The 24045-nt window shown below is 53.8% G+C and overlaps 1 protein-coding gene across 1 annotated transcript in view; it reads left to right on the forward strand.

The window, feature by feature from the left end:
- Positions 1-21672, forward strand: part of COL1A2 (collagen type I alpha 2 chain) — a 32279-nt gene extending 10607 nt beyond the window's left edge. Inside the window, exons 16-52 of the mRNA XM_036759755.1 lie at positions 1127-1180; positions 1646-1744; positions 1847-1891; positions 1990-2088; positions 2405-2458; positions 2567-2674; positions 2963-3016; positions 3131-3229; positions 4116-4169; positions 4441-4539; positions 5358-5411; positions 6052-6105; positions 6212-6265; positions 6373-6426; positions 6629-6673; positions 7317-7415; positions 8301-8408; positions 8677-8730; positions 10028-10081; positions 10705-10758; positions 10861-10914; positions 11006-11113; positions 11791-11844; positions 12445-12498; positions 13325-13486; positions 13728-13835; positions 14268-14375; positions 16393-16446; positions 16554-16661; positions 16777-16830; positions 17315-17422; positions 17772-17825; positions 18116-18223; positions 18943-19201; positions 19630-19820; positions 20312-20554; positions 21222-21672. Of these exons, the coding sequence (XP_036615650.1) occupies positions 1127-1180; positions 1646-1744; positions 1847-1891; positions 1990-2088; positions 2405-2458; positions 2567-2674; positions 2963-3016; positions 3131-3229; positions 4116-4169; positions 4441-4539; positions 5358-5411; positions 6052-6105; positions 6212-6265; positions 6373-6426; positions 6629-6673; positions 7317-7415; positions 8301-8408; positions 8677-8730; positions 10028-10081; positions 10705-10758; positions 10861-10914; positions 11006-11113; positions 11791-11844; positions 12445-12498; positions 13325-13486; positions 13728-13835; positions 14268-14375; positions 16393-16446; positions 16554-16661; positions 16777-16830; positions 17315-17422; positions 17772-17825; positions 18116-18223; positions 18943-19201; positions 19630-19820; positions 20312-20554; positions 21222-21368 (3369 nt within the window). The 3' untranslated portion in view covers positions 21369-21672. The remainder of the gene's footprint in view (positions 1-1126; positions 1181-1645; positions 1745-1846; positions 1892-1989; positions 2089-2404; positions 2459-2566; positions 2675-2962; positions 3017-3130; positions 3230-4115; positions 4170-4440; positions 4540-5357; positions 5412-6051; positions 6106-6211; positions 6266-6372; positions 6427-6628; positions 6674-7316; positions 7416-8300; positions 8409-8676; positions 8731-10027; positions 10082-10704; positions 10759-10860; positions 10915-11005; positions 11114-11790; positions 11845-12444; positions 12499-13324; positions 13487-13727; positions 13836-14267; positions 14376-16392; positions 16447-16553; positions 16662-16776; positions 16831-17314; positions 17423-17771; positions 17826-18115; positions 18224-18942; positions 19202-19629; positions 19821-20311; positions 20555-21221) is intronic.
- Positions 21673-24045: the final 2373 nt, after the last annotated feature.

A 24045-nucleotide genomic window follows, 5' to 3' on the forward strand; every position in this document is an offset into this window, starting at 1 on the left:
CTCTCTGCAATGAATTCAAAAGTAAAAAAAAAACCCAGAAAACCCCAATTCACTCTTCTTTAAATGGAGGTTATGGTCTGAGTGGAAGAGCTAGGACCCACCAAGGGTGCTCCCATTCAGGAGTGGGAAGTTTCCCTCCCACGGAAGAGTGAAATTACTTGGAAGCCCAGAGTCACCACTGCAAGAAGCCTGCTTGCTAGAAGCACAATTTGGAATCTGCTAATATCTCCCCAAGTCTTAGCAGACTGCAAATGAGCATGGGGCAAGGAAGCTCTCAACGGTCCTTGTCAGTCTCCTCTCCACCCCCCAAACTCCCCATTATTCATTCCAGTCACCTTGGCCATGAATGGTCACACCTGGTCAGGCACAGAGATGGTGCCTCATCCAGCTAAAGTGGCCTCTCTGGGCTGAATTATCTGGAAATTAGTGTGGCTTTGACCCATGTTCCAAAGATGACCGCCAGTCTTTCCCAATCATTTTGTAACCATCAAAATGAAAATAATAAGAACAGGACATCAGTATAGCCTTTTAAGGTGGCAAAGTGCCATAGATAGGACCCAAAGGTGCTTTTCAGTAAGTATGTGTGTGTGAGTGTGTAAGCATGTGCGTGAGTGTGAGTGCATGTGTGTATGTGTGTGAGTGTGTATCAGTGTGTGTGTGAATGTGAGAGTATGTGTGTGTGCATGAATGTGTGAGAGTGTGTGTGAGTGTGTGGTGTGTGGTTGTGTGTTTGTGTGTGGTTGTGTGTGTGTGTTTTCAGGGTCTTCAAGGGCTAAAAAACTTACTTCCAAGCCCAGCCTGTTCCCTGCTCTCCTCAGGGTCTCTGTTGTGTTTGCTTAGAGGCTTCTGCTGGTCACGCCTCACTAATTTAGGAGAGGGCTATGATGCCAGGGAGAGCATTCTCTGCAGGGCCCTAACTTGGCTTGTGATGTGGCCAGCGCCCTCAGGGAGCCTAGGCTTTCTTCCCTTATCCTCTGAGGCTGTGCCCTCATTCTTGGCAATGAAGTCACCATTATTAGCCCAGAAACTAAGAAGTCATTGCCCCAAGAAACAGGCCCCTGCCTTCTTTACCAATGAGTTCGACATCTTCTGAAAGGCATCTGACCTGCCTCCTTTGTCTCCCTAGGGTCCCATTGGCTCTGCTGGCCCCCCTGGCTTCCCAGGTGCCCCTGGCCCCAAGGTGAGTGAGGATGCTCTTTCTGTTTGGTCATGGCTTACAGGGAGGTGCAAAGTGGTCTCTTTTTACCCACACAGCTCCCTTTATCAAAAGGAATTTCCTAAAATGTATCGTTGTAATTCTGTCCCCCTTTCATGTTCAATAGCTCCTTTAACAAGGCCAGTTATCAATACAGAGCAGTTAGCTGTTAGCCCATCTGGATCTCAGAGCTGGTGGAGAGAGCAGTGGGCCTGGGGTAAGACCTGCTGACCCCTGGCAGGCAGGGTCACAAAGCAAGGATAGGGTCCCACCGCCCCTATTAAAGATGAGGGGACTGAGGATGCCCCAAGATGGGAAGCATTTGTCCAGGTGACCCAGGTGAAGAGCTCCCGCCAGGATTCAAATCTAGAACTATGTCCTCCCTAGTCATCCTTGGTCAACGAGGTAAAACTTTGGTGGTCACTGTCCCCTTTGCATTTGGTCTTCTAGGGAGAACTCGGACCTGTCGGCAACCCTGGCCCTGCTGGCCCTGCTGGTCCTCGTGGGGAGCTGGGTCTTCCAGGCATGACTGGCCCTGTCGGTCCCGCGGTAAGCGATCCTGGCCTCCCAGGGATGGGAAGGCCACGGGGCCCAGGAGGGGAATGGGGCTGTCTGCTGGCCAGGCCTCACTGTCTCCTCCTTCTTCCCTAGGGTAACCCTGGTGCCAATGGTCTTACAGGAGCCAAGGGGGCTGCGGTAAGTATCCATCCACAGGGCCCTTGGTCCAGCTCTCCTGTGGACTCAGTGCCAGCATCAGGAGAGTGACCACTGGCTATTCTGGGTTGTTTCTGCAGGGTCTTCCTGGTGTCGCTGGTGCCCCTGGTCTGCCTGGTCCTCGAGGAATCCCTGGCCCTGCTGGTGCTGCTGGTGCTTCTGGTCCCAGAGGCCTTGCGGTGAGTGGCATCATTTCAGCATCTTTCCCTGTGTACACACACACCCAGCCAGCATTCCCCCCTACATCTTTACCGTCTCAGGGGCTATGTCTGGTACACTCTACCCTTTGTCTAACTGGCATTTAGAGTGCCTGGGCCACAAGCTGGTCAGCCTAACGCTGTGTATCTTGAGGGCTATGGGTGGCTCACAGTGCCCCATGGGACCTTCCAGATCTCTTGTTCCTGGCACAGCCTCTTTGCCTGCCCAGTCTGCCCCAGATGGCCCCCTGGACCAAAAGTCGTGCCAGAAGCTTTTGACCCGTGTGCTTGATTCTAGGGTGAACCTGGTCCTGCTGGTTCCAAAGGAGAAAGTGGAAACAAGGGGGAGCCGGTGAGTAGCTATTCGTTAACTGATGTCAGGGTGTCCTTCTTCCCTCCTCCCTCCCTGACTGAGAGGTAACATTATTACTCCTTTGTTTCTTGTGTTTGTGGGTGACAGGGCTCTGCCGGGCCCCAAGGCCCTCCTGGCCCCAGTGGTGAAGAAGGCAAGAGAGGACCTAATGGCGAACCAGGCTCCACCGGCCCCACAGGACCCGCAGGACTCAGAGTAGGTGCCCCATGAAACTCCTTGGACGTGGGTCATCCAGTGGGTTTCTGGACTAAGCTACAGAAACATCTGTTTGCAATTAGCCTGTAAGCCAATGACTCACTGGCCTGGTATGTGGCTGGTGGAGTAAGACTGTGTTTCACCAGACCTGATCACTCCTAGGGGATTGCTCTTTGATTCAGGTGGGGGCTGGAAGGACTGCCTTATGGATTTGGGGGCTCCATGTTCTCTCTGCTTGGGGGCTCCCATGGCAGGATTGTCCTGACCAGTTTATGTCCTCCTTGTCAGGGTGTTCCTGGATCCCGAGGTCTTCCTGGAGCTGATGGCCGAGCTGGTGGCATGGTAGGCAGACCCCGGAGACTCCCTTTAGCTCACCACCCCAAGGGCCAACCCCACCCTCTATAGACTTGGCCAGACAGTGTAGGCCTCACCACCCATATCTTTTTTTTTAAACAGGGTCCCCCTGGTAACCGAGGCGCCTCTGGTCCTGCCGGAGCCAGAGGCCCCAACGGAGATGCTGGTCGGCCTGGCGAGCCTGGTCTCATGGGCCCCAGAGTAAGTTCCAGCAATACCCTGGCAAGCTCTGTTTCTTTCTGACCAAAGGAGAAAAAGGAGGAGGACCCAAAGAGCCTTGGTCACTGGCTGTGGGCAGAGGGCAGGGCTCTGAATCCAAAGCCAGTGGGTGGGGTCCTGGGTGCCAGCTGTTCCTCATGGGGGTATCCTGATCTGGGCTGATCAGATGACCCAAGCCAAGTCCCCATAGGAGCAAAAGCCTATTGGTTTCATTCTGAAGGCCACTTGGGGATTGCTGTGCCCCAGATAATCAGACTGGGAGGGACGGGGCTCCTCATTGCCTTCTAACTCATCATTTCACAGGGCCCACGAGCTGGGGGCGGGGGGGGGGGGGGGAGGCGTGCTGCAAGCTTCCTAACAGAGCCCATGGCTCAGTGGTCAGGGTCTGACTCCAGCCTTCTCTGTAGACAGCTGGCCTCTGTTACCATGGTGACAACAATTCATCGAAGCATTTGCAGACAGGGCTCTTTGTCACAGTGTGGCAGCGCATGGGGATAGGAGCCCTTCACTCTCTAACAGGAGAGGGAGCCGAGACTCAGGAGGCCCTGAGCCATGACATGCCCAGAGTCACCCTGGCAAAGGGAGGAGGCAGGTTTACAAGGCCAGGGATCTTTCTAACACAGCATGCATTTTAGAAATTATTTGAAAAAATAAGTTTAATGAAGGAGGAAAATATGTGAACAAATGAGTTTCATTTCACCTACAACAGAGACAGACAGAGAGCCAGAGAGAAAGACAGGGTCAGAGAAGGCAGGTGTAGACCCTCCCCAGCTGGCTTCCAGCTCCTTTCCCCTAGACCTCCCAAAGAAAGAAGCCGCAGCACTCCCAAAGTTAAGGCACTAACCCAGCTGCCTTCTCCCCTTCCTAGGGTCTCCCTGGCTCCCCTGGAAATGCCGGCCCCACTGGTAAAGAAGGCCCTGCCGTAAGTATTATGTGCCTTCCACCCTCCCTTGCATGTCCAGATGCCAGGCTCTTAGCCTGATGACCAGTAAACTGAGAGTCCAGAGTGTCCCACAGAGGGTGCTTAGTGCACAAACGATGCCCCACATCCTCTGGAAGAACTGGATGCATTTGGAGTGGACCATGTGCAGGAAGCGGGCCCCTCCTCATACCTCATCATTCCTCCAACAGCCAGCAGATGGACTCCAGTGGGGGATCTTTCTTCAAGTCCTAAGTGCCTTGGTCTCTTTTAGGGTCTTCCTGGTGCTGATGGCAGACCTGGCCCCACAGGTCCTGCTGGAAACAGAGGGGAACCTGGTAATATTGGCTTCCCAGGACCCAAGGGCCCTAATGTAAGTATGAGGGCAGCAAGTCTTTCATTTATCCATTCAGTCAAAATGGGCCACCATTGTGGGCCAGGGTAACTCTGAGGGTTAGAAGTAGGAACAGGCCCATAAATGAGGTCCCCACACTCAGGAAGAGCAGGGAGAAATCCTTCACTGAAGCTCAGCAAAAAAAGCTTTGTGACTGAGAAAGTGTGACCCACGCCCTCTCCCTGGCCCTCCATGGAACTTCAGAATGCCCTTCTGGGAAGGTGGCAGGTGTGCCCTCTGCCTCCAGACCCCACCCAGACACCAGCCCCAAAGCTTTCAGGACCTCCACTCACCACGGGGCCCCATTTGTCTGTGCTTGGGCAGACGCTGTTTGCCTCGCATGCCCCTACGTGTCCTCATCTCTGACCCCCTCTGTTGGACCAGGGACAGCCTACTCCTCATGCACATGATGGCCAAGGCCTCTTGGTCTGTGTCTTTAAGAGCACTGGCCTTGCCCAGCATTCTGCCCCACTCCGGGCTCTCAGGGACCCCCTGTAGACACCCCCTTCACTGTTCTCTTGCCCCATGTCCTCCAAACCAACCATCCTGAAGCCTGGGCCTGCAGGAAGCCCTCAGCGCTCATGTCTGCAAGGCCTGCGTCTGCCTGCTGACCACCATGAGAGTTCTATATAGCGTGTGGATGGGGCGCTATGGGAGAGAAAGCAAAGGCAAACCAAAATGGAGGGATTGTCTATCATGCAGAGACACATGTTTACATACACATGTGTGCCTGGGATTATGGCCTGAGCATGGGTGGTCAAAGTCATTCTGCATTCTTTTTCATGCTTTTATTTCAGGGTGATCCTGGCAAAAGTGGGGACAAAGGTCATGCTGGTCTTGCTGGTGCTCGGGTGAGTCCGAGGGGCCTAGAGATGTCAAGGGAACAGGGGACACTCAACATCACTGAGGGTTAGAGTGCCCTGCATGGCCCATCTGGCTGGAGGGCTTGATCCCCAAGATCCCACCCAGCCTGTGGCCTGTTTACAAATGCTAGGCCCCTTGCTTAACTTCTCCCCCACCCAGGCTGGGCCCCTAAGCTTAGCATCACCCCCACCCCAGGCCAGTGCTTCAGGCCATTAATTGGCCTGTTTATGCAAGGTCCCTACTAAAGCAGCTTGGTGTGGTCCAAAGAGTGGAGGCTGGTTGGAGTCTTGAGAGGAACCAGCTGTGTAGGGGCTACAGCTGAGCTCTGTTAAGACATTCTCAAGGGCCATTCCTGGGCCCACCTGTCAGCAGCTGGTACAGAAGGGAGTCAGGCCCTGCCTTGCTCAGTACTCCTAAGGCCATCAGGGAGCCTCAGGACCAAATGCAGAGTGCTGGGCTCCTTCCTTGATCTTGTAAAAAGCAGGGTCACATGGGCCAGAGTTACTGCACTCAGGTGGGCCCTGGCTACCCACCTAGCACCTCAGAGATGCTTCTCACATTTCTACACCTTCCTGGGCAGGGCTTTGCTTCTGGCCCTTAGGTGATCTTGTGTCTTCTCTTCCACAGGGTGCTCCTGGCCCCGATGGGAACAATGGTGCTCAGGGACCCCCTGGTCCTGCTGTGAGTATTGCTCCAGCCTGCTGTCCTGGGCCCAAGGCTCTGAATGGCATTTTCTCCTCTGTTCCAGCTCAGAAAATAAATGACATTTCCCCTTTTTGGCTTTTAGGGTGTCCAAGGTGGAAAAGGTGAACAGGGTCCCGCTGGTCCTCCAGGCTTTCAGGTAAGACAGGCCAAAATCTGTCCCCCTCCCCAGGTCCTTCCTTGTTCAGCTCCAGGACCGCAAATGCAACCAGAATTAACATTTGGTCTGCCTTTCTCTCGGCATAGGGTCTACCTGGCCCCTCAGGCCCTGCTGGTGAAGGCGGCAAAGTAGGAGAAAGGGTGAGTATGAGGTTTAGTGGTGCCCCTGCCCTGCCTCTCACACACACACATTTCCCTACCTGACCCTGCCTGCTTTGGCATCAGTGGGCACTGCTGAGCTATCTTCCCATGGAAACAAGGTTTCTCTCTGATGGCTTCTGGAAGTCTTGGGTGAGCATTGAGAAGGGCAGATGGACTGACTGCTCCTCCTTCTTTTCTCTAGGGTCTCCCTGGTGAATTTGGCCTCCCCGGCCCTGCTGGCCCAAGAGTGAGTATCCCTCAAGAATGCCGTTTAGGTGTCATCACCAGACTGATGGTGGGCCCAATGGTCAGCCTGCCCATTCACCCCTCCTGTGTTCAGCATGGACGCTGACACGCCAGTCCCTTTGGGCCAGTCACAGAGGCTGTCATCCTCCCCAGAGCTGGACTGGCCACACTTTAATTCCTAGTTCTTGTGCAGCTGGAAGAAAGGCATAAGATTATTGGTAGTTTCTTCATATTTTTAAAAGAAACTTCAAATCTCAGATCTGCCCTGAAAGGATTAGAAACGAGATTTATGAATGGCCTCCCAAGGAGGCGAGCTGAGCTGTAGGCAGCCCCACACTGTAAGGGGACCTGATGCTAGACCCAAGAGCCAATGCCAAACAGACTAGATGGTCTCTGTTCACTCCAGCCTTGGTCCTTGGCTGACCGGGCCTTGGACATTTGCCTTCCTTCTCATCATCTGAGGGATGCGCTGAGAAGAGCCCCCAGACCAGGGTGATGCTAAATATCAGGGCCCTAGAAAGTCAGCTGTTCTGGCACCCCTTTGAGGCAGCTGGGAAAGGGATGTAGGCATGTGATTGTTTTCCCTGACAAGGCCATTTCTAAAGAGAATGTGGCCAGGGCACCCAATACCCTCTCTCTTTCAGGGTGAGCGTGGTCCCCCCGGAGAAAGCGGAGCAGTCGGTCCTACAGGTTCCATCGGAAGCCGAGGTGCATCTGGCCCCCCAGGCCCTGATGGCAACAAGGTAGGGGGCAATGGATGCCTTCACCCTGGGTATCAATAAGGCTATGGAAGGGACCATTTTTGAAGTTGATTAGTCACATCCAACTCTTGGTGACCCCGATTGGGGTTTTATTGGCAGAGATCCTGGAGTCGTCTGCCATTTCCTTCTCCAGCTCATTTTACAGATGAGGAAACTGAGGCAAACAGTTAAGTGATTTGCCCAGGTTGGACAGCTAAGTGTCTGAAGTTGGATTTGAACTCACGGCTGGCACTCTATCCACTGTGCCACCCAGATGCCCTGAAGTCTGTAGGTGGGAAGGGGCTCACCCAAGCAGAAGCTAGATTTGAAGTCCAGGCCAAATCCTAAAGTTGCCAAGTAAATGGCTCAGGCCACTTTCACACCTCCCAAATTTGTCCTGACCGTTTACCTGGATGTGGAAAACCAACAGTTCTGGAAAGAACAAACAAACCGTGCTTGTGGCTTGGTCTCACACACCCCCACCCTCCCTTTGAGGATGGAAGGCCTGGCTGCCTGGGGCTTGGGGTGAGGCACAGACTAAACAGGAAGCTGGGAAAGGGCTACCTTCATAGTGGTTCCTGACAAGACTGCCTCCCCACTGTGAGAGACAGGGATACTAGACAGATATTGGGGGGAAAGAGGAAGCTCTCCCAGGCTCTGCCTTCCTATTTCTATTTTCTTCCTCAATGAGAGGAGATGAGGTGCTGGGAGGTGGCACCAGAATGAGTAAGGATGGGGCCTCCTCATCTCCACCCCGGACCTCATCCCCTTGCTAGCCTCCCCTGGGCATGGGACAGAGTGAGGGTGGGGTCAATTGGTCAAGCACGTGGCCGGAAACAACTGTCCCCATCACTCCATGAACTACACATTTCTTTTCTTTGGGGGCAGGGTGAGCCTGGTGTTGTTGGTGCCCCCGGAAGTGCTGGTCCCGCTGGCTCTGGTGGAGTGCCAGGAGAGCGAGGTGCCGCCGGTGTCCCTGGAGGCAAAGGAGAGAAGGTGAGTGGGAGCAAGATGATGCTGTGGGCAGGTGGGGAGGGAGAGAAGCTTCCCCTCATTGTAGTCACCAGGGTCAGGACTGGGCCAGAATGGCTCAGAGAGAAAGGATGAAGAACAAGGGGACCTTAGCCTCCAACTGCTCCTTTCAATGCCCCAGGGATGGAGGCATTGCCAACGTCTGTGGAAATCCAGAGTGTTGGTCCTGTCTTCTCTAGCCCCTTCTGGGTCAGGTTTTAGCTGATGTAGCCACATGATCTTCTGTTTCCAGGGTGAAACTGGCCTCAGAGGTGACTTTGGTAATCCAGGCAGAGACGGTGCTCGGGTGAGTTAACTTCCTTTCCCCCTGGCTCTCTTGGCAAAGGAGCTGATAGGAGAAGGACCAGGCCCAGTCAGAGGTCACAGTCATGAATTTCCATAATGGATACAGACAGTTTCTAGCCTCTAGAATTGCTGCTGGACAAAGAAGGTCAGCTTACCGGTGTCTCCCTTTGCTAGTCAAGCTATCGCCAAGCGCGGCTGAGAACAAGCTGATGGTTACAGGTCTTTGAAAATTAGGATTGGCTGAAATTAGGGCTTCTACTAGGAAATTTGGCCCTGAGTGGCAACTCCAACCAGGGTGTTCTGGGAAAGATGCCTACTGTGGGTGAGGGTGATGCTCACTATGGGCGGCATCCTCATATACTCAGAGAGGGCAGAGAGTAGCTGTGCTCTAGCACCACGGGACATCAGCATCCCACCCCTGAGCAGTCTACTGAGATGGACCTCAGCAGCCATTTCACCCACCCTGTGGCCGAACCAGTGTCCTCTTCACCACAGATGCCAAAGTGGTCGTGCGGCCCAGAGTGGGCCGTTGGTACGGAGGGGACCATGTGGTCACTCTGCAGAGCTAGGAGTGGCTCTAGGCTGGATGCCTGGTGTTCAGAGCAGCCAGGGCCCTCCCTTCCCCTCCCTGGAGGAATGGACGCTCCGGGCTCAAGTTTATACTGGGCAGTACAGATGTGAACAGTGCAGGCTGGGAGCAGCTCCAGTGACCCAGGAGAACTTTAAGTGGTTCAGCCAGTCCCTGGGTTGAGTCAAAGTCCACTAAGTAGGGGTTCAGACTGCAGACTACTGCATCCAAAGAAGGATGACAATGTGACCTTCTCTAGGTTTTCCATTAGCTTGGTTGTAGTTGGTGAGAGCAGAGATAGAGGACTTGGGGCTTTTGAGACTCACACCTGAGGGTCACGCTTTTGCTGCTGCTGAATTTGGGGTCACTCTAAGACTGCAGCAAAGAGACCCCAGGGAAAGGTCCTGGAGATACAAAGGCTCCTTCCCTGACCCTGCCCTCAAGCTGGAGTGTGCTCTGACTGTAGACCCTCCTGTGTTCAAGGAGGGAGGGTTCCCAGAGCCCCTGAATCCCCCATGATGTTCCATGGCCTTGATTCTTGGGGCCCTCTCCTGGGTCCTTGTATCTGGAACTGTGTGTGGGCATGTGTCAACATAACAGAAGCAGAGAGGAGGGGGAAGAGGGGAAGAGGATAGGAGAACAGGAGGGGGAGGGGGAGAATAGGAGAGTGTTCACTGGCAATGGGAAGCAGTAACTGGTGAGTAAGATCCCTTTCTCATTCTGTCTTTAGGGACCTCCTGGAGCCATAGGTGCCCCGGGCCCTGCTGGAGCCACAGGTGAAAGGGTAAGCATGCATTCCTTCCCAGCAGCCACCCCCGGGTTTTAGCCAGCCCTAGTCCAACCAACAGAGTACAGGCAGTCATGGCGGCTTGGGGTAACCACCTCCTTGAAGCCCTGCTCTGCCTCCTAGGAGAGCCAGGAGCCAACGGGAACATCTTTCCCACTGTCTGACCACTGAGTAGCATCTATGCCCATGGATTTACAGACTTTCCATGTTCAGCATCTCATAGCACTCTGGCTTCTCAAGGTTCAGCTAAATGAGCTGGTTTATGAATCAGTCAATAAGCAATCTCCAGATGCCTCATAGACACACACACCCCTGCCCCAATAGGCCTCATTCAGTGGAGCCAAAAGCCCGCGCTAGGCAGTCTGCCTCCATCTAGTCCTTCCTAAAGCCTGTGGCTTCTTCTGTTATAAGACACTGGCCAGCAGCAGCAGCCCCTCCCCACGGCACAGGCTCAGGGTGACAGTGGGCTAAGGACCACTCTGTCCATCTCCATGGGCTCCTTGTAACTGGCCCTCCCTCAGTGCCCATCTCCATCACTGCAGCAACTTGCCAGACATGGTCACCTCATCCTTTGTTAATTTTGGTCATGCTCACTGACCACTTACCTTCATTCCCTCTAGGGTGAAGCTGGTCCTGCTGGTCCTGTCGGTCCTACTGGAGCCCGAGGCGCTCCTGTAAGTAGCCCCACCCCTGATTTTGTCAAACTGTGAGACTGGGAAGTCAGGCTGACATCTGACCCAATGTCTAAAACACTTCTTGTCCCTTCTTCCACCTAGGGTGATCGTGGAGAGGCTGGCCCTGCTGGCCCCAATGGATTCGCTGGTCCTCCTGTGAGTACAGGGTTAATCCACATGAGCAGGTGCCAGGCTGAGGAGGGGGAGGAGCAGAGCCTTCACCACTCCAATGGTTTCTCTCCCCTAGGGCGCTGCTGGTCAAGCTGGAGCAAAGGGGGAACGTGGTACCAAGGGACCCAAAGGAGAAAATGGTGCTGTTGGCCCCACTGGCCCTGTGGGTGCAGCTGGCCCTTCGGTGAGTGGCCTTGCTGGCCAGCCCAGCACATCCTGCACCATTGTCATGGCTCCATTACCTCCCACCATTATACATTACCTGGGCAGTGCCCATAAACCATTCCATCCACCGCTTGTCTTGAGTTCTTCCTGTGAAGCCAGCCCCAAGTAGAGCTAACATCAAGTGGAATGGGTCCAGTGGTCTGGGGGTGGACTTCCACCCCAGCCCCTCCCCTCAGATGTGTCTACACACACCTGCCATCTAGCACGCTCACACCTGTGCCCATGAGGTGGGGAACAAAGTCATGCTATTCCCATTTCATAGAGGAGGGGACTGAGGCACAGAGAGGATAAGTGGCTGGCCTAGGGTTTTGGAGTATTGGAGCTGGAGCCCCTCCAGAACCCCTAGCTGCCTCTGATGATTTAGGTACAGTCCGACCTGAAGGGAGAAGGGTAGACAGTCCTTCAAACAGCCCAGATCTAGAAAAAAGAGAAATGTTCCAGGGACTCTCTGTTACACAGATCACCATCCTCGGCTTCCTCAGTGATCTCCCATGGCCTGCCCCTAAAACAGGGCGGGTCCTACCAAATGCCAGGCTTGAGAGCTGGAGAGAGAAATCTTCCTGCAGCTGAATCCGCAGAAAGCAACTTTCAGGGGCCCCTCTGACTCTTGTTCCTCTTCCTCCTTTTTTGATCTAGGGTCCCAATGGCCCCCCTGGTCCTGTTGGAGGTCGTGGTGATGGTGGCCCCCCTGTAAGTCCTCGAAGTGATCCTCTGCTTGGTCTGTAGATGTCAGGTGACACTCCAGTGGGTTGGGACAGGAGACAGGAGGACACAGAAACAATCCTGCACACCTGTGCTCTCCTTGTCGACTCTGGAGTGAAGCTTTCATGTGGGAGGGAGGACCCGGACTCATGTTCCTCCCAGGTCTGGCAGACCTCCCTCTGCCTCTCTGCCCCCTCAGCAGGCTCCCTTTCGCAAGACATCTTGAGCCTCCTCCCCCATTTCCCAGTCTCTGGGGGAGAGGCATCATCAGCACTAGCTCCTCTCCTGGGATAGGAGGCTTCAGGCAGCCTGGCTCACACCTGCCTCACAGAAGTGCAGCCAGCATTCCCTCGGTGCCGCCCCAAAGCGCTGGAATTAGTGCAAAGGCAAATTAGAATAAAAAGGGGATGGAGGTGGGGGAAGTCTTGGGGGTATTCCTCCAATCATACTTTGTAGACTGTGGCCTTGGTCACAATTCGAGGAGACTTAAAAGAGAAATGCCCCAAGCCGCTAGCTCAATAATCAGTGACCATCAACCTTGACCCTGGTCTTACCCTTGACCTTTCTTTTAATGCGCTTGCTTCCTAGGGTGCAACTGGTTTCCCTGGTGCTGCTGGGAGAACTGGAGCCCCTGGCCCTGCTGTGAGTAAATCCCTGCCAATTCCTGGATAGATCCAAGAGGAAAAAGCATACCTGGATAGCTAGAATATGTCTCAAGCAAGAGCTGCCCTGCCCACCACCAGCCTAGCAGAGCTCACCATCTGTTAAGAAAACCTGGCAGAGAATCAGTTGAGGATGTGGAAGGCGGCAGGTTTAATCCCCAGCAAACACTCCTTTTGCTCCTTATCAGGAGGCACGATTTCCCACCCCCCAGTTTGTTCAAAGGAAAGTCAGATGCATCCAAGCCTAGCAGCCCTACCCCACTGTGGCCAGAGTTGGCCATGCCAACCCCGAGCTGCTCTGCAGGAGCCAAGGATCCAGTCCTGGGCAGAGGCAGTAAGGAGAAGCAATCCCACACTGGCATTTCCAGTGTAGGCGCTTCAGTGAATTCTGTGAATGCCCTACTTGGTGCCTAGATGATAAACACAGCAGGAGGGTGGGGACACTGTTCTCAGCTCCCAAAGTCGCCCTGGGCCCCCGGGCCTCACCCTGGCCTCCCTGTGGCTACAGCGTGCCAGACCCCTCCTCTCATCCTGGGAGAGGTCAGGAACCAGGCCCTGCACTGACCGGTGAATCCCCATGGCCTTCCTAGATACAGGCACTCTGCTCCCCAGGGGAGCTCCCTATGCCAAGGGAAGTCCTGGAGTCCTCCCAGATTTCTTGGTGGGATGCCCCACGACTCGCCCCTTGGGTGACTTGCCACTTTCCGTCTTCATTCTGGTTTGCCCCTGCCCTCTTCCCTGCCTCCCCTTACACACAGCCCTGGGCTAGTTTGGAGTAGGATGTAACCCTCACCGCTTGCCTTCAGGGTATCACTGGTCCTCCCGGCCCCCCTGGTGCTTCTGGAAAAGAAGGCCCCCGTGGTCCTCGTGGTGACCAAGGTCCCCTTGGTCGGGCTGGAGAGACAGGCGCTGTTGGCCCCCCTGGCTTCGCTGGAGAGAAGGGTCCTCCCGGAGAGTCTGGTGCTAGCGTAAGTGCCATCCTAGCATCCCCTGAAGTGACCTGATGCACAGAGGACACATCTCTCACAGGCCTGCTAGCCATCTTCTCAGATAATACCAGAAAGGCCTGCGTGTAGAAAGGCTAAGCCCCTGCACAGCCCAGCTGCCTGTGTATGGGGATGCGGGTGCAGCATCTCCAGCCAGCCAGGGCTCGGGGGCATGGACAGCACCAGCTTGACCACAGCACTCAACACCCTTCCTTTTCTACAGGGTCCCCCCGGCTCTTCAGGTCCTCAAGGGCTCCTTGGTGCTCCTGGCATTCTTGGTCTCCCTGGCTCGAGAGGAGAGCGTGGTCTTCCTGGGGTCTCTGGAGCACTGGTGAGTAGTGGCAGTGACTTATGCAGAGGCATTGGCCGAAGGGTCAATCTGCTCCTTGGCTCATAGTCCCCCTCTGGCCCTTTCCTCATTCTCCCTGCTGGCTGTGTGCAGACCCAGCCTAAAAGGGAATTGGCCTGTTATCCATCACAGTGTAAGACACATCTTTAACCCGAGGGTAGAGTCAGGTCCATGGAAGCTGAATCCCTCCCCTGACTCTGATGTGTGCCCACCACCAGAATTAAATGGAGCCCCATCCCGGCCACACACCACTAAGTGCCAGCCCCACATCTAGCTCTGTGAACAGCAAGCCCAGCTCCTGCTGCCAGGGGCCACGCCCCCAGCTGGCTCCTTGTCCCTCGTAGTCAATAAAGGGACGTCCATTTAGGGTTATCATTTGCTAGTGGATTCACAGAGCATTTTCTGCCTTTCCAGGGTGAGCCCGGTCCTCTCGGCATTGCTGGTCCTCCAGGCGCTCGAGGTCCCCCTGGTGGCGTGGGTAGCCCTGGTGTCAATGGCGCTCCTGGAGAAGCTGGTCGTGATGTAAGTCAAGGGCTGAGGCGGCTCTAGAAGGGGGTCCTTGCCACGCGGTGACAGTCAGGATGTTCTCTTGATGAGTCTGAAGGGGGTTTGGGCATTGGCCAAGAATCAGGGATAACATGGCACCCCCTGGATGTCCCCAGCCCCTAGGCGGCCTAAGGAAGAGCCACAAATGAGGGAGTGAAAACTAACTCCACCCTCTCCACTCTGGCCCCACTGGCTGTGGCCTTGTGTTCACTGCTGGGGCTGCAGTGAAGGAAGGACAAGTGATAAACTGGACAGTGTCCAAAACAGGGGAAAGGGAGGAGGATACCCTGGGGCCACGAGGCAATGGCTCTTGGAGAGCAGCAGAATGAACAGGAGTGCTAGGCCTAGGCAAGAGAAGGCTTAAGGAAATGATGATTTTGGCCCCTAGGACAGAAGGTCAGGAGCAGATGGAGGCTTGGGGCCAGCAAGAAGTCTGAGGTGTAGGGCTGGTCAGCAGAGGAATGAGTCCTGACCTGGCAGTCTGGGCTGGGCAGGTTCACTGGGGCTCATGGGGGAGGAGAGTCTTGTCCAAGGGCCAGCTAGCCCAGATGACCCTAAGGAAACCCTGAGACTGGCTTGGAATTTGGCTGCTTTGCACCCAGAGGCCCGGGACACAGAGAAGCCTAGAGTCAGGACCTTCTAAGCTCGAACCCACTTCCAACATTGGGTAACAGGCCTCACTTTCCTAGTCTCCAAAATGAATAGGTCCCTTTGAGCACTAAATCTAGGGACCCATGAATCCTAGCATCTGAGGCCATCCACATGGGGGGTGGAGAGCTGCAGACCTCTGATCCCAACCCTTCCTTTGACAGAGAAGGCAGTTAGAGTTCAGGGAAGCTGTCTGCCCAAGTTCAGTGTGCCAGAGCCAGGCCTCACACACAAGCTTTTGGATGCCAAGTGTTGCTTTGCTTTGCCATAGATAGCAGAAATGGACTTGGGAAGGAACTGGGATGTTGAAATAGAGGGGCCAGGTCTTGAATGAATGAAGAATTGATGTCCAGACCTTGAGCTAAGTGCACAAATGCAAAAACAAAGACAGCATCTGCCCTCAAGGAGCTTACCTTCAAATAGGAGGAGGCAAGACAGAGCAGAGTGGTGGCCAGAAAATCACCGGGACAGCCAGCGAGGCCATAGGGAAGCATGTTGACCTGTTCCATCCAGGCACAGGCAGCTGATGTGATCATGGTTCCAAAACTGGATGGGGTGGGAAGGAAAGGGTACAGCTGTGGCATTGCTGGAAGGATCTCACTTATTGCCTGACTGGCCTTTAAAAAGTCTTGGTTGGGGGGGGGTAGCATTTATAGAGCCCTTTTGAGGTTCACAAAGCACTTTGTGAATATTGTCTCATCTTATGATGTGACAGTGCTGGGAGGTCAGTGCAATTATCATCCCCATCTTACAGATAAGAAAACTGAGGCAGACAGAGGTTAAGTGACTGGTCCAGGGTCACACAGTTAGCAAGTATTTGAGTCTTCTTCACTCCAGGTCCAATTCACAATCCAATGTTTGTTTATCCAGGTCCAGTTCACAAGCTCTTTGTTTATCAAAGTCCCAAGAAGTCTTGCATTTTTTTTAATAGATAAAGGTTGGACTGGGTGGCCCCTGAGGTCCTAGAATACTGTGATTCCATGATAGAGCAGATGCTAGAAGGCCAGCGACCTGACGGACTGAAAAGACATAGACAATGTTCAGAGAAAGGAGTCAAGGAGCAGTCTGTCCCTGGGAGTCACCACTCACACCCCAGGCGGTCAGCAGTGGGAAAAGCCCCCAGCCAATCGCCCAGGAATGGCCAGCCTCCAGACCCCAGCAGAGTGGACCAGCCTGGGCTCCCAGCCCAGAGGCCTTGTTTTGGCCTTGTCTAATCTGCCCCTGTAGGGAACTCAGAGTGGGAGAGAGCCTGGGGCCCTCCTCCAGGGTCAGAAACACTGACCCAGAACTAAGCGGTCCTGGATGCCCCCACTAAGGAGCTCCACTCTTTATTGTATCTTCACAGGGCAACCCTGGCAATGATGGTCCCCCTGGCCGAGACGGTCTTGCTGGTCACAAGGTATGGCCATCTTTTCAGTGTCACCTTTGACTGCCTCGGACATCTCCAAACACTCCTCACTAGTTCTCACATGCCCAGTACTGATCGTCCCTTTTCCTGCCCTCCAGGGAGAGCGCGGCTACCCTGGCAACCCTGGCGCTGTTGGTAACGCTGGAGCTCCCGGCCCTCATGGGACTGTGGGTCCTGCTGGCAAGCCTGGAAACCGTGGTGAGCCGGTGAGTGAATCTGTCAGGACTTTCCCTTGTCACGCTCGGTCTGACTTGTGTCCTCGTCAGGTATCCTGGCCAAGGCTAGAGAAGTAACCCTGTCTTTTGTCCTTCTGGTTGGTAGGGTCCTGCTGGCTCAGTGGGTCCTGTTGGCCCCTTTGGTGCAAGAGGTCCTAGCGTAAGTATTTTGGGAAGATTTTGTTGTTAACTAGCATTTATCCAGAATACCTGTCTAAGCTCTTTAAAAAAAAATCCTCTTTGCTTTTATGGACTTGTCTTCTTAGCTCTGTCTCCTTCTCTGCCCCATTTTCAAGAGGTCAAGATGCATTGGCAGTGATAGCTGCCAGGCCTGCACAGCCTTCTTACCTACGGGATCTCGGAATCTCATTATTAGTGGTCTTACCATCCCTACTTTGTAGCTGAGAAAACAGAGCCAGGGAGGGATATCCTGCTTCCAACAGCCACACGCACTGTACCACACTGACTCTTTGCATTAGGGAGACTCCAGAGTTCTTCCCTGAGTCCATCCTGATTTCTTATTAAGACATTTCTCCGCACTGTGGCCCAAGAAGTACGTAGAGAGAAATGAGCACAGACCCGGGGGAGGGGAGTTTAACCCTAGCATCCTCCATCTTCCATGCTTCTTCCTATTTGTCGACCAGGGTCCCCAAGGTCCCCGAGGTGACAAGGGAGAAGTTGGTGACAAGGGACCAAGAGGTTTGAACGGTTTGAAAGGACACAATGGATTCCAAGGTCTTCCTGGTATCGCTGTAAGTACCACACCTCTGCCTCCCCGCACCTGTCAACTTCAGTGGGCTTTTCCACACCCTCATCACTGCAGCCTGGAAGTCCAGCTCTAGGCCATTTTGCCCTGCCCAGCCCCAGCCAGCAGCCATCAGAGCTAAGGACGTGCAATGGTCCAGAAAGTGCTCTGGAGCCTCGTCCCCATGTCCAAAGAATCTCCTGGCAGCTCATAAACGTAACATTAAGCTGAATTCCCGGCATGCTAGAGAGATAAGACCCATTTCCCACTTTCCCTTTCAGACAATTGAAGTAGAACCTTGTTCAGCATCATCGATATTTGAAATAACTCCTGAATCTCCTTTTCTTCCCACATAGGGCCAGCATGGCGATCAAGGTGCTCCCGGTTCAGTTGGCCCTGCCGGCCCCAGGGTGAGTGAAAGAGCCCAAGGGGCCTACTCAGCCCTCTTCCGGGGCTCTCACCCACCCTCCAGAGGAGGAGGAAGGTGGTCTCTGCCAGCTGCTGGCCCCTCTCTTCCCATCCTCCCAGCCACCAGTCCTGTCTCTTCCCTCTGTCAAGCCTTCCTGCAGAGGAGGAGGAAGGTGGCTTGTGACGCTCTCTCTGCCCTTCCTTCTCCCTCTGGATTTCCCCCAGGCCTGTCACAGCACATTTTTGTTTTCCTGCCAGCTGGTCACTGGGGACCATTCTCTTCTTTTTCCAGGGTCCTGCTGGTCCTTCTGGCCCTCCTGGTAAAGATGGTCGCCCTGGACATGCAGGTGCTGTTGGGCCTGCTGGTCTTCGTGGTTCTCAAGGCAGTCAAGGCCCCGCTGTAAGTGACTTTTGGACGTTGGAGGGGGAACAGCACTGACCTGAGTTCACCTTTCTACAGGTGAAAGACAGTAACAAGCTAAGAGGGGGATGAAATGTCCGGTCAGACCCATCAATAGCAGAGCTAGAGAGGGTCCTTGAGAGTTGTCTGACCTCGCCCAACTTTGGGGAATCTAGGCAGCATTATTCCCATTTTGTTTGTTTGTTTGTTTGTTTTGGAGGGGGAGGGCAGGGCAATTGGAGTTAAGTGATTTGCCCAAGGTCACACAGCTAGTAAGTGTGTCAAGTGACTGAGGCCAGATTTGAACTCAGGTCTTCCTGACTCCAGGGCCTGCGCTCTACTCACTGCACCCCCTAGTGGCCCCCCATTATTCCCATTTTAAAGATAAAGCAGCTGAAGCTGATGAGCTGGTAGGAAGTGCCTACATCCCCTGACTATTCCAAGTCTTGGAGTTTATGGAGACTCTGACCCTTGACCCTGAGATCTGAAGTCTCTGATGACCTCCGTTGCTTCTTCCTTGGTGGTTTTATTTCCCTTAGTTTCCAGCTCTCTTGGTAGTAAGGTTTTTAATATATCAGAGGTGTCCATGGATCTGGGAGATGCCACAAGACACCTGGTGCTTCTTAGAGTGCACAGATGTGGTTTGATTTGTTCCCTGTCCTGGAGTATGCCATGATGGGACTATGCCTCCTCCCTGACCTCTCCCCTAACCTCCACAGGGTCCTCCTGGTCCCCCTGGCCTGCCTGGTCCCCCTGGCCCAAGTGGCGGTGGCTATGACTTTGGTTATGAAGGTGATTTCTACCGGGCTGACCAGCCTCGCACTCAGGCTTCCCTCAGACCTAAGGACTATGAAGTGGATGCTACTCTGAAATCCCTCAACAACCAAATTGAGACCATCCTCAGCCCAGAAGGTTCCAAGAAGAACCCTGCTCGTACCTGCCGAGATCTGAGACTCAGCCACCCAGAATGGAGCAGTGGTATGTGGGCCTCAGAAGCTGCACCCCCAGCTCCAGCCCACTCCCTCCCCTCATCCTGACCAGGTGGAAGAGCAGATGTGGGTCACAGCCTGGCCCACCTCCCCTGAATTCCCAGCAATCACTTCATACTTTGTCTCCAAGTGTCTGAGCATTTCTGGGGTGCTTAATGATGGCTCACCTTTGTAGGACTTCCCCAGGCTTGCAGCTTCTCATGTTAGCCCCGAGAAGTCAGCACCTCCCATATCAACCTGTCCATTGTATCACTGAGGAACCCAGGGTCTGAAAGCCATGGTCACGCCCTGGGCAGGGTCTGCCCCAAGGTCTCCCCTCACTCCCAATTTGTGGGTCTGTCCAGGCCCTGGCCACCCAGACATGCCACCATCACTAGTGTGTGTGATTAAACCTTGCCATGTTTTGTCCTATGGCAGGTTTCTACTGGATTGACCCCAACCAGGGCTGCACCATGGATGCCATCAAAGTGTTCTGTGACTTCTCCACCGGGGAGACCTGCATCCGAGCCCAGCCCGAGAACATCCCTGCCAAGGCCTGGTACAATAACAGGAACCCCCAGGTCAAGAAGCACGTGTGGTTTGGAGAGACACTCAATGGAGGCACGCAGGTGAGCCACTGCCCCACTGCCCTTGAAAGGTCCATGTGGAGCCTGACTCTCACACAAATCAAGCCTCAGAACCCCCATTCAATGGTCTCGAGGTATGCTTCCCCCGGGGACACAGGCTTCTACAGAGATCAGTGTGGAGGGGGAGCGACCCACCTAATGTTCCTAGTCAGCGGACTTTGTACCCTGAGGTGTCCCCAGGAGATACAGGGATCCTTCACAGAGACCCCTGCTCCCTAGGCAGCCCTCTGGGCCCAAGGCAGTCTCTTTATCCTCCTCCCAAAGGCAGCTCCTGCTGATGGTTACTACGCCCCGGCAGCCTCAGGAGGAGACCTCCACAGTTGCTTCTCAGAGGGATCCCTTCAGAGCCTTCACCTCCTCCTCCAGTCTCTTCCCTGCCCCCATGCTGAGCATGAGGGCTGCTGCCACTGAATCCCTCTGAGCATCATTGGACTGAGGTGCTTCTGACCAGACTTCTTGCCTTGTTCTCTTAGTTTGAATACAACACAGAAGGTGTGACCTCAAAGGATATGGCCACGCAGCTGGCCTTCATGCGCCTGCTGGCCAACCACGCCTCTCAGAACATCACCTATCACTGCAAGAACAGCGTGGCCTACATGGACGCTGAGAGCGGCTCTCTGAAGAAGGCAGTCATCCTGCAGGGCTCCAACGACGTGGAGCTCACAGCCGAAGGCAACAGCCGCTTCACATTCACTGTGCTGGAGGATGGCTGCTCCGTAAGTGACCAGAGGAGGGCAGCATCTCCCACAAGGCCGAGCCTCTGTTCAAGGCTGGCTCTGCCTTTTGTCCCCTCAAGAAGGAGAATTAGAGGGAGTTTCTTTCAAGCCCAGCTGCCCATGCCTATTGTGCCCCATGAGCAATGGCTCCTCTTGGACAGCAGCCAAAAGAGGGGGTCTTAGATCCCGTGGCAGTCTGGGAAGCGTGGGGAGCCTTGGTCAGAAAAACAAAATTAAAACAAACTAATGCCTAATTGAAAGAAATGCTGTTTCTTAGTTAGAGGTCACTGAAAAAAAGAAAGATGTAATGTGATCCTTTCAGGTCACAGATCCCCTAAAATTTCCACCCTGACTCCTGGATTGGATCAGGGTTACCCTGCATCCCTGATCTCTGGGGACCCCAGATTAAGAACCTCTGCTATAGCAAAGCATTTAGAGCATTGACTCTCGTTGCAGAAAAAGACCCACAGGCTGTGATTAGCTTTAAAACAGGGGGGCTTTCACTGACCCAGAAAGTTCCTAGGAAACACACAAACCCCATTTATTATCATCTGGCTCTCTTGGAGGGGGTAGACCAGTTCTTGGGCACTATTCCTGCAGGCACTCAGGCCCGGGCCTTTCCCAGAATCCTCATGCTCATTCCCTCTTCCTCTTCTTCTTGACACAGAGAAAGACCAATGAGTGGGGAAAGACTGTCATCGAATACAAGACCAACAAACCCTCTCGCCTGCCCTTCCTTGACATTGCACTTCTGGACATTGGCGATACAGACCAAGAATTACGTTTGGACATTGGCCCAGTCTGTTTTAAATGAATGAACTCAAACTCAGTTTAACAAAATGAAAAGGAAAAAAAAAAAGACAACCCAAAAATGTTCCCTCTTTGCCATTTCTTCCTTCTTTTTTTGTACTGAAATCTGATTCCTTCTGTTTCTTCTGCTCATCTCCTGCTTAAATTCTGGGCAAAAGAGAAGGGTCAGGACTATTGGAGCACCGTGCAATGCAGTTTAATACAGGTCCCCGATCCCCCACCCTCCCCGAAGGACTTGGAAGTGTCTCAACATCCTAACACCTTGTTGTGGGAAAGGTCAACCTTTGTAAAGAACAGAAAACAAAAAAGAAAATAAAAAATAAAAACCATAAACGTTTGCACCACTTGTGGCCTCTGAGTATCTTCCACAGAGGGAAGTTTAAAACCCCATCTTCCAAAGGTGTAACCTACCTCAAGCACCTGCCTGAAGGTGCCCTCCCCATCCCCAGGTGCTGGACAGAGGGGCTCTTCTCCTCCCTCAAACCCCAAGGTGCTAGTTATGTGTGTGTTACTTGAAGAATGCCGGTGGTGCTAACAGACCCTGGGAGCCACTCTCTGTTCTGTTGCTCTGTCCTGCTCCAGCCAGCTTGGGGGAGGGGGGCAGTCTCCATCCACGCCCCTCCCCCACTCTTTTGCCCGGCTTTGTCCCTGTCTGGTGTCCCAGCACTCCCCCTTTCCCAGGCTCATTCTTATTCTCATCAATGGGTCCAAAGAAGCCTCATTCTCAAGCAAAACAAGAAAATGAAATTGTGCCTATTCTGTATATGTGAGATGTTTAAATAACTTGTGAAAAAATGAAATAAAGCATGTCCAATGTTCCAAAAGAAAACATGGAATGAGTAAACTTCCTTGCTTCAATGGCCTTGTAGATGCATGCACAAACCTGTAGCTGTCCTCTTGGTGCCCGGCATTAGACACTGCCATGCCACACCCCAGGGCCTCTGGCAGACACCAGCCCATGGAATCTAAGGAGTGCTGTGGAGCCTCTGGCTACAGAACCACCCCCATGGGGCCGGCCAGAGACCCAGGCACAGCCATGGCTGGCTCCTGGTGTCCAGGGCGAGTTTTCCTCGGCAGCGGGACAAAGAAGCTTGGCTTCCTTGCCTCAGACTCTGCTCCCTGGTCAAAGGATTGGCCCTTTGTGCATGTATATGGAGGTGGTGGACAGTTAGGGAGAGGGGGCAGGTCCCAATAAATAAGTCAATAAGGAGGCTCTTTGTGACCCTACGGTGGTACCAAAATGTGAACTCTCATTATACTCTTTGCAGACAGCAGAATGGTGCACCTGGGTCACTCTCCTGTGGCCCCTTGGGCTGGCTAGCACAGGGGCAGCCCCAGGACATTCAACTGTATCTCTGACACCCCAGGGGTCTGGCCTGAGTCCAGGGTGAGTACATGCTGTGCATCATCTGATGCCCCAGGGCTGAGTGCAGTGAAAAGAAAATGGAGAAGAGATGGGAGAAGGGGAGGGAAGCCAGGCCTGCTGACCACAGGCCCTTCTCTGATGTATCAAAGACCCCAGGATTCCCTGAAGAGTGTGAGAAGAATACAGATAGGCATCTGTAGCCCTTCAGCCCTGCCCAAAGGATCCACTGGCTTATCCTGAGGGGTAGGGCCAGAGGCCATAATCATCACAGTAACCTTGCCTACTTCCTTCCACTGCAAGGACTGCAACTGCACTGCAAAGACAGTGGCAATCATTGGCACCAACCTCAGGGCTGTGGAGAAGGCCTGATTTGTGAGCATTGAGGCCTACAGAAATGTCCCTTATCCCCAAGCTCCAGAGAAGACTCCTCCTCATTCTCCAAGCCTTGTCACCCAGCTGCATAAAGTCAGGATGAATCAAAGCTGGAGCACAGGTACCTGCAGCCTGGAAGCCCCCCAGCCCTGGCCCACCCATCTGGCCCCTCAATACTGCCACTGCCGACAGTCCCTTTCTGACTCCACGATCTAGGAGACCACGCACAGAAAATGTAGCCCAGAAGCAGGCCTGTAGAAACACATAAAATGCTAGGCCATGGTCACTTTGGGGCAGAGTAGGCTCAGTGCTATGGGACACCACCCACCATGCCTTTAGCCAGCCAGGGCCACCCTCCCCACAGTCCAGTAAGTGTTGGAAAGGAGTGGGTGGGAAGCTGGGGCCAAAGCAACTAGTGGAGGAAATATGGGAGCAGAGACCATCCACATGTGGTAAAAGGCAGCCCCTTGGCTGATACAGATGAGTCTTCCCTGGTGCCCGAGTCTCCTTCACAAGGGAGAGTCCACTCAGCAACCCTTGGAATCTGGGGGAGTGTCCAGGGCAGAGGAGAGAGCCTTCATCAGCAAAACCCACCTGTTCTATGTCCCATGCCCTTAGCACCCACCTATGACCAAGACACTCACAAAGGCTTCTTAGAGCCTTCATTTAAGGAAGGGTTACCACTCATCCGCAGTAAGATGCCTGAGCTTGACAGTGGCCTACCAGCAGAAAATGATTCATCCCAAGACTGCAGAATGATGGGAGTTTCAGCATCCCCAGAAAGCCCAATATGTGTGTACATGGGGTAGAGGTTGGTCAGCACCTCTAATTCTACTCAAAGCAACTTAGGCAGGTGCCCTCTCCAGGTTCCTCCAAAGGCATCTGGCACTCCAGCACACTGCACCACATAGAGATTTTAGTCAGGACCATGGATAGGGGACTC

Source organism: Trichosurus vulpecula, chromosome 5 (assembly GCF_011100635.1).
Source record: "Trichosurus vulpecula isolate mTriVul1 chromosome 5, mTriVul1.pri, whole genome shotgun sequence".
Lineage (NCBI taxonomy): Eukaryota > Metazoa > Chordata > Mammalia > Diprotodontia > Phalangeridae > Trichosurus > Trichosurus vulpecula.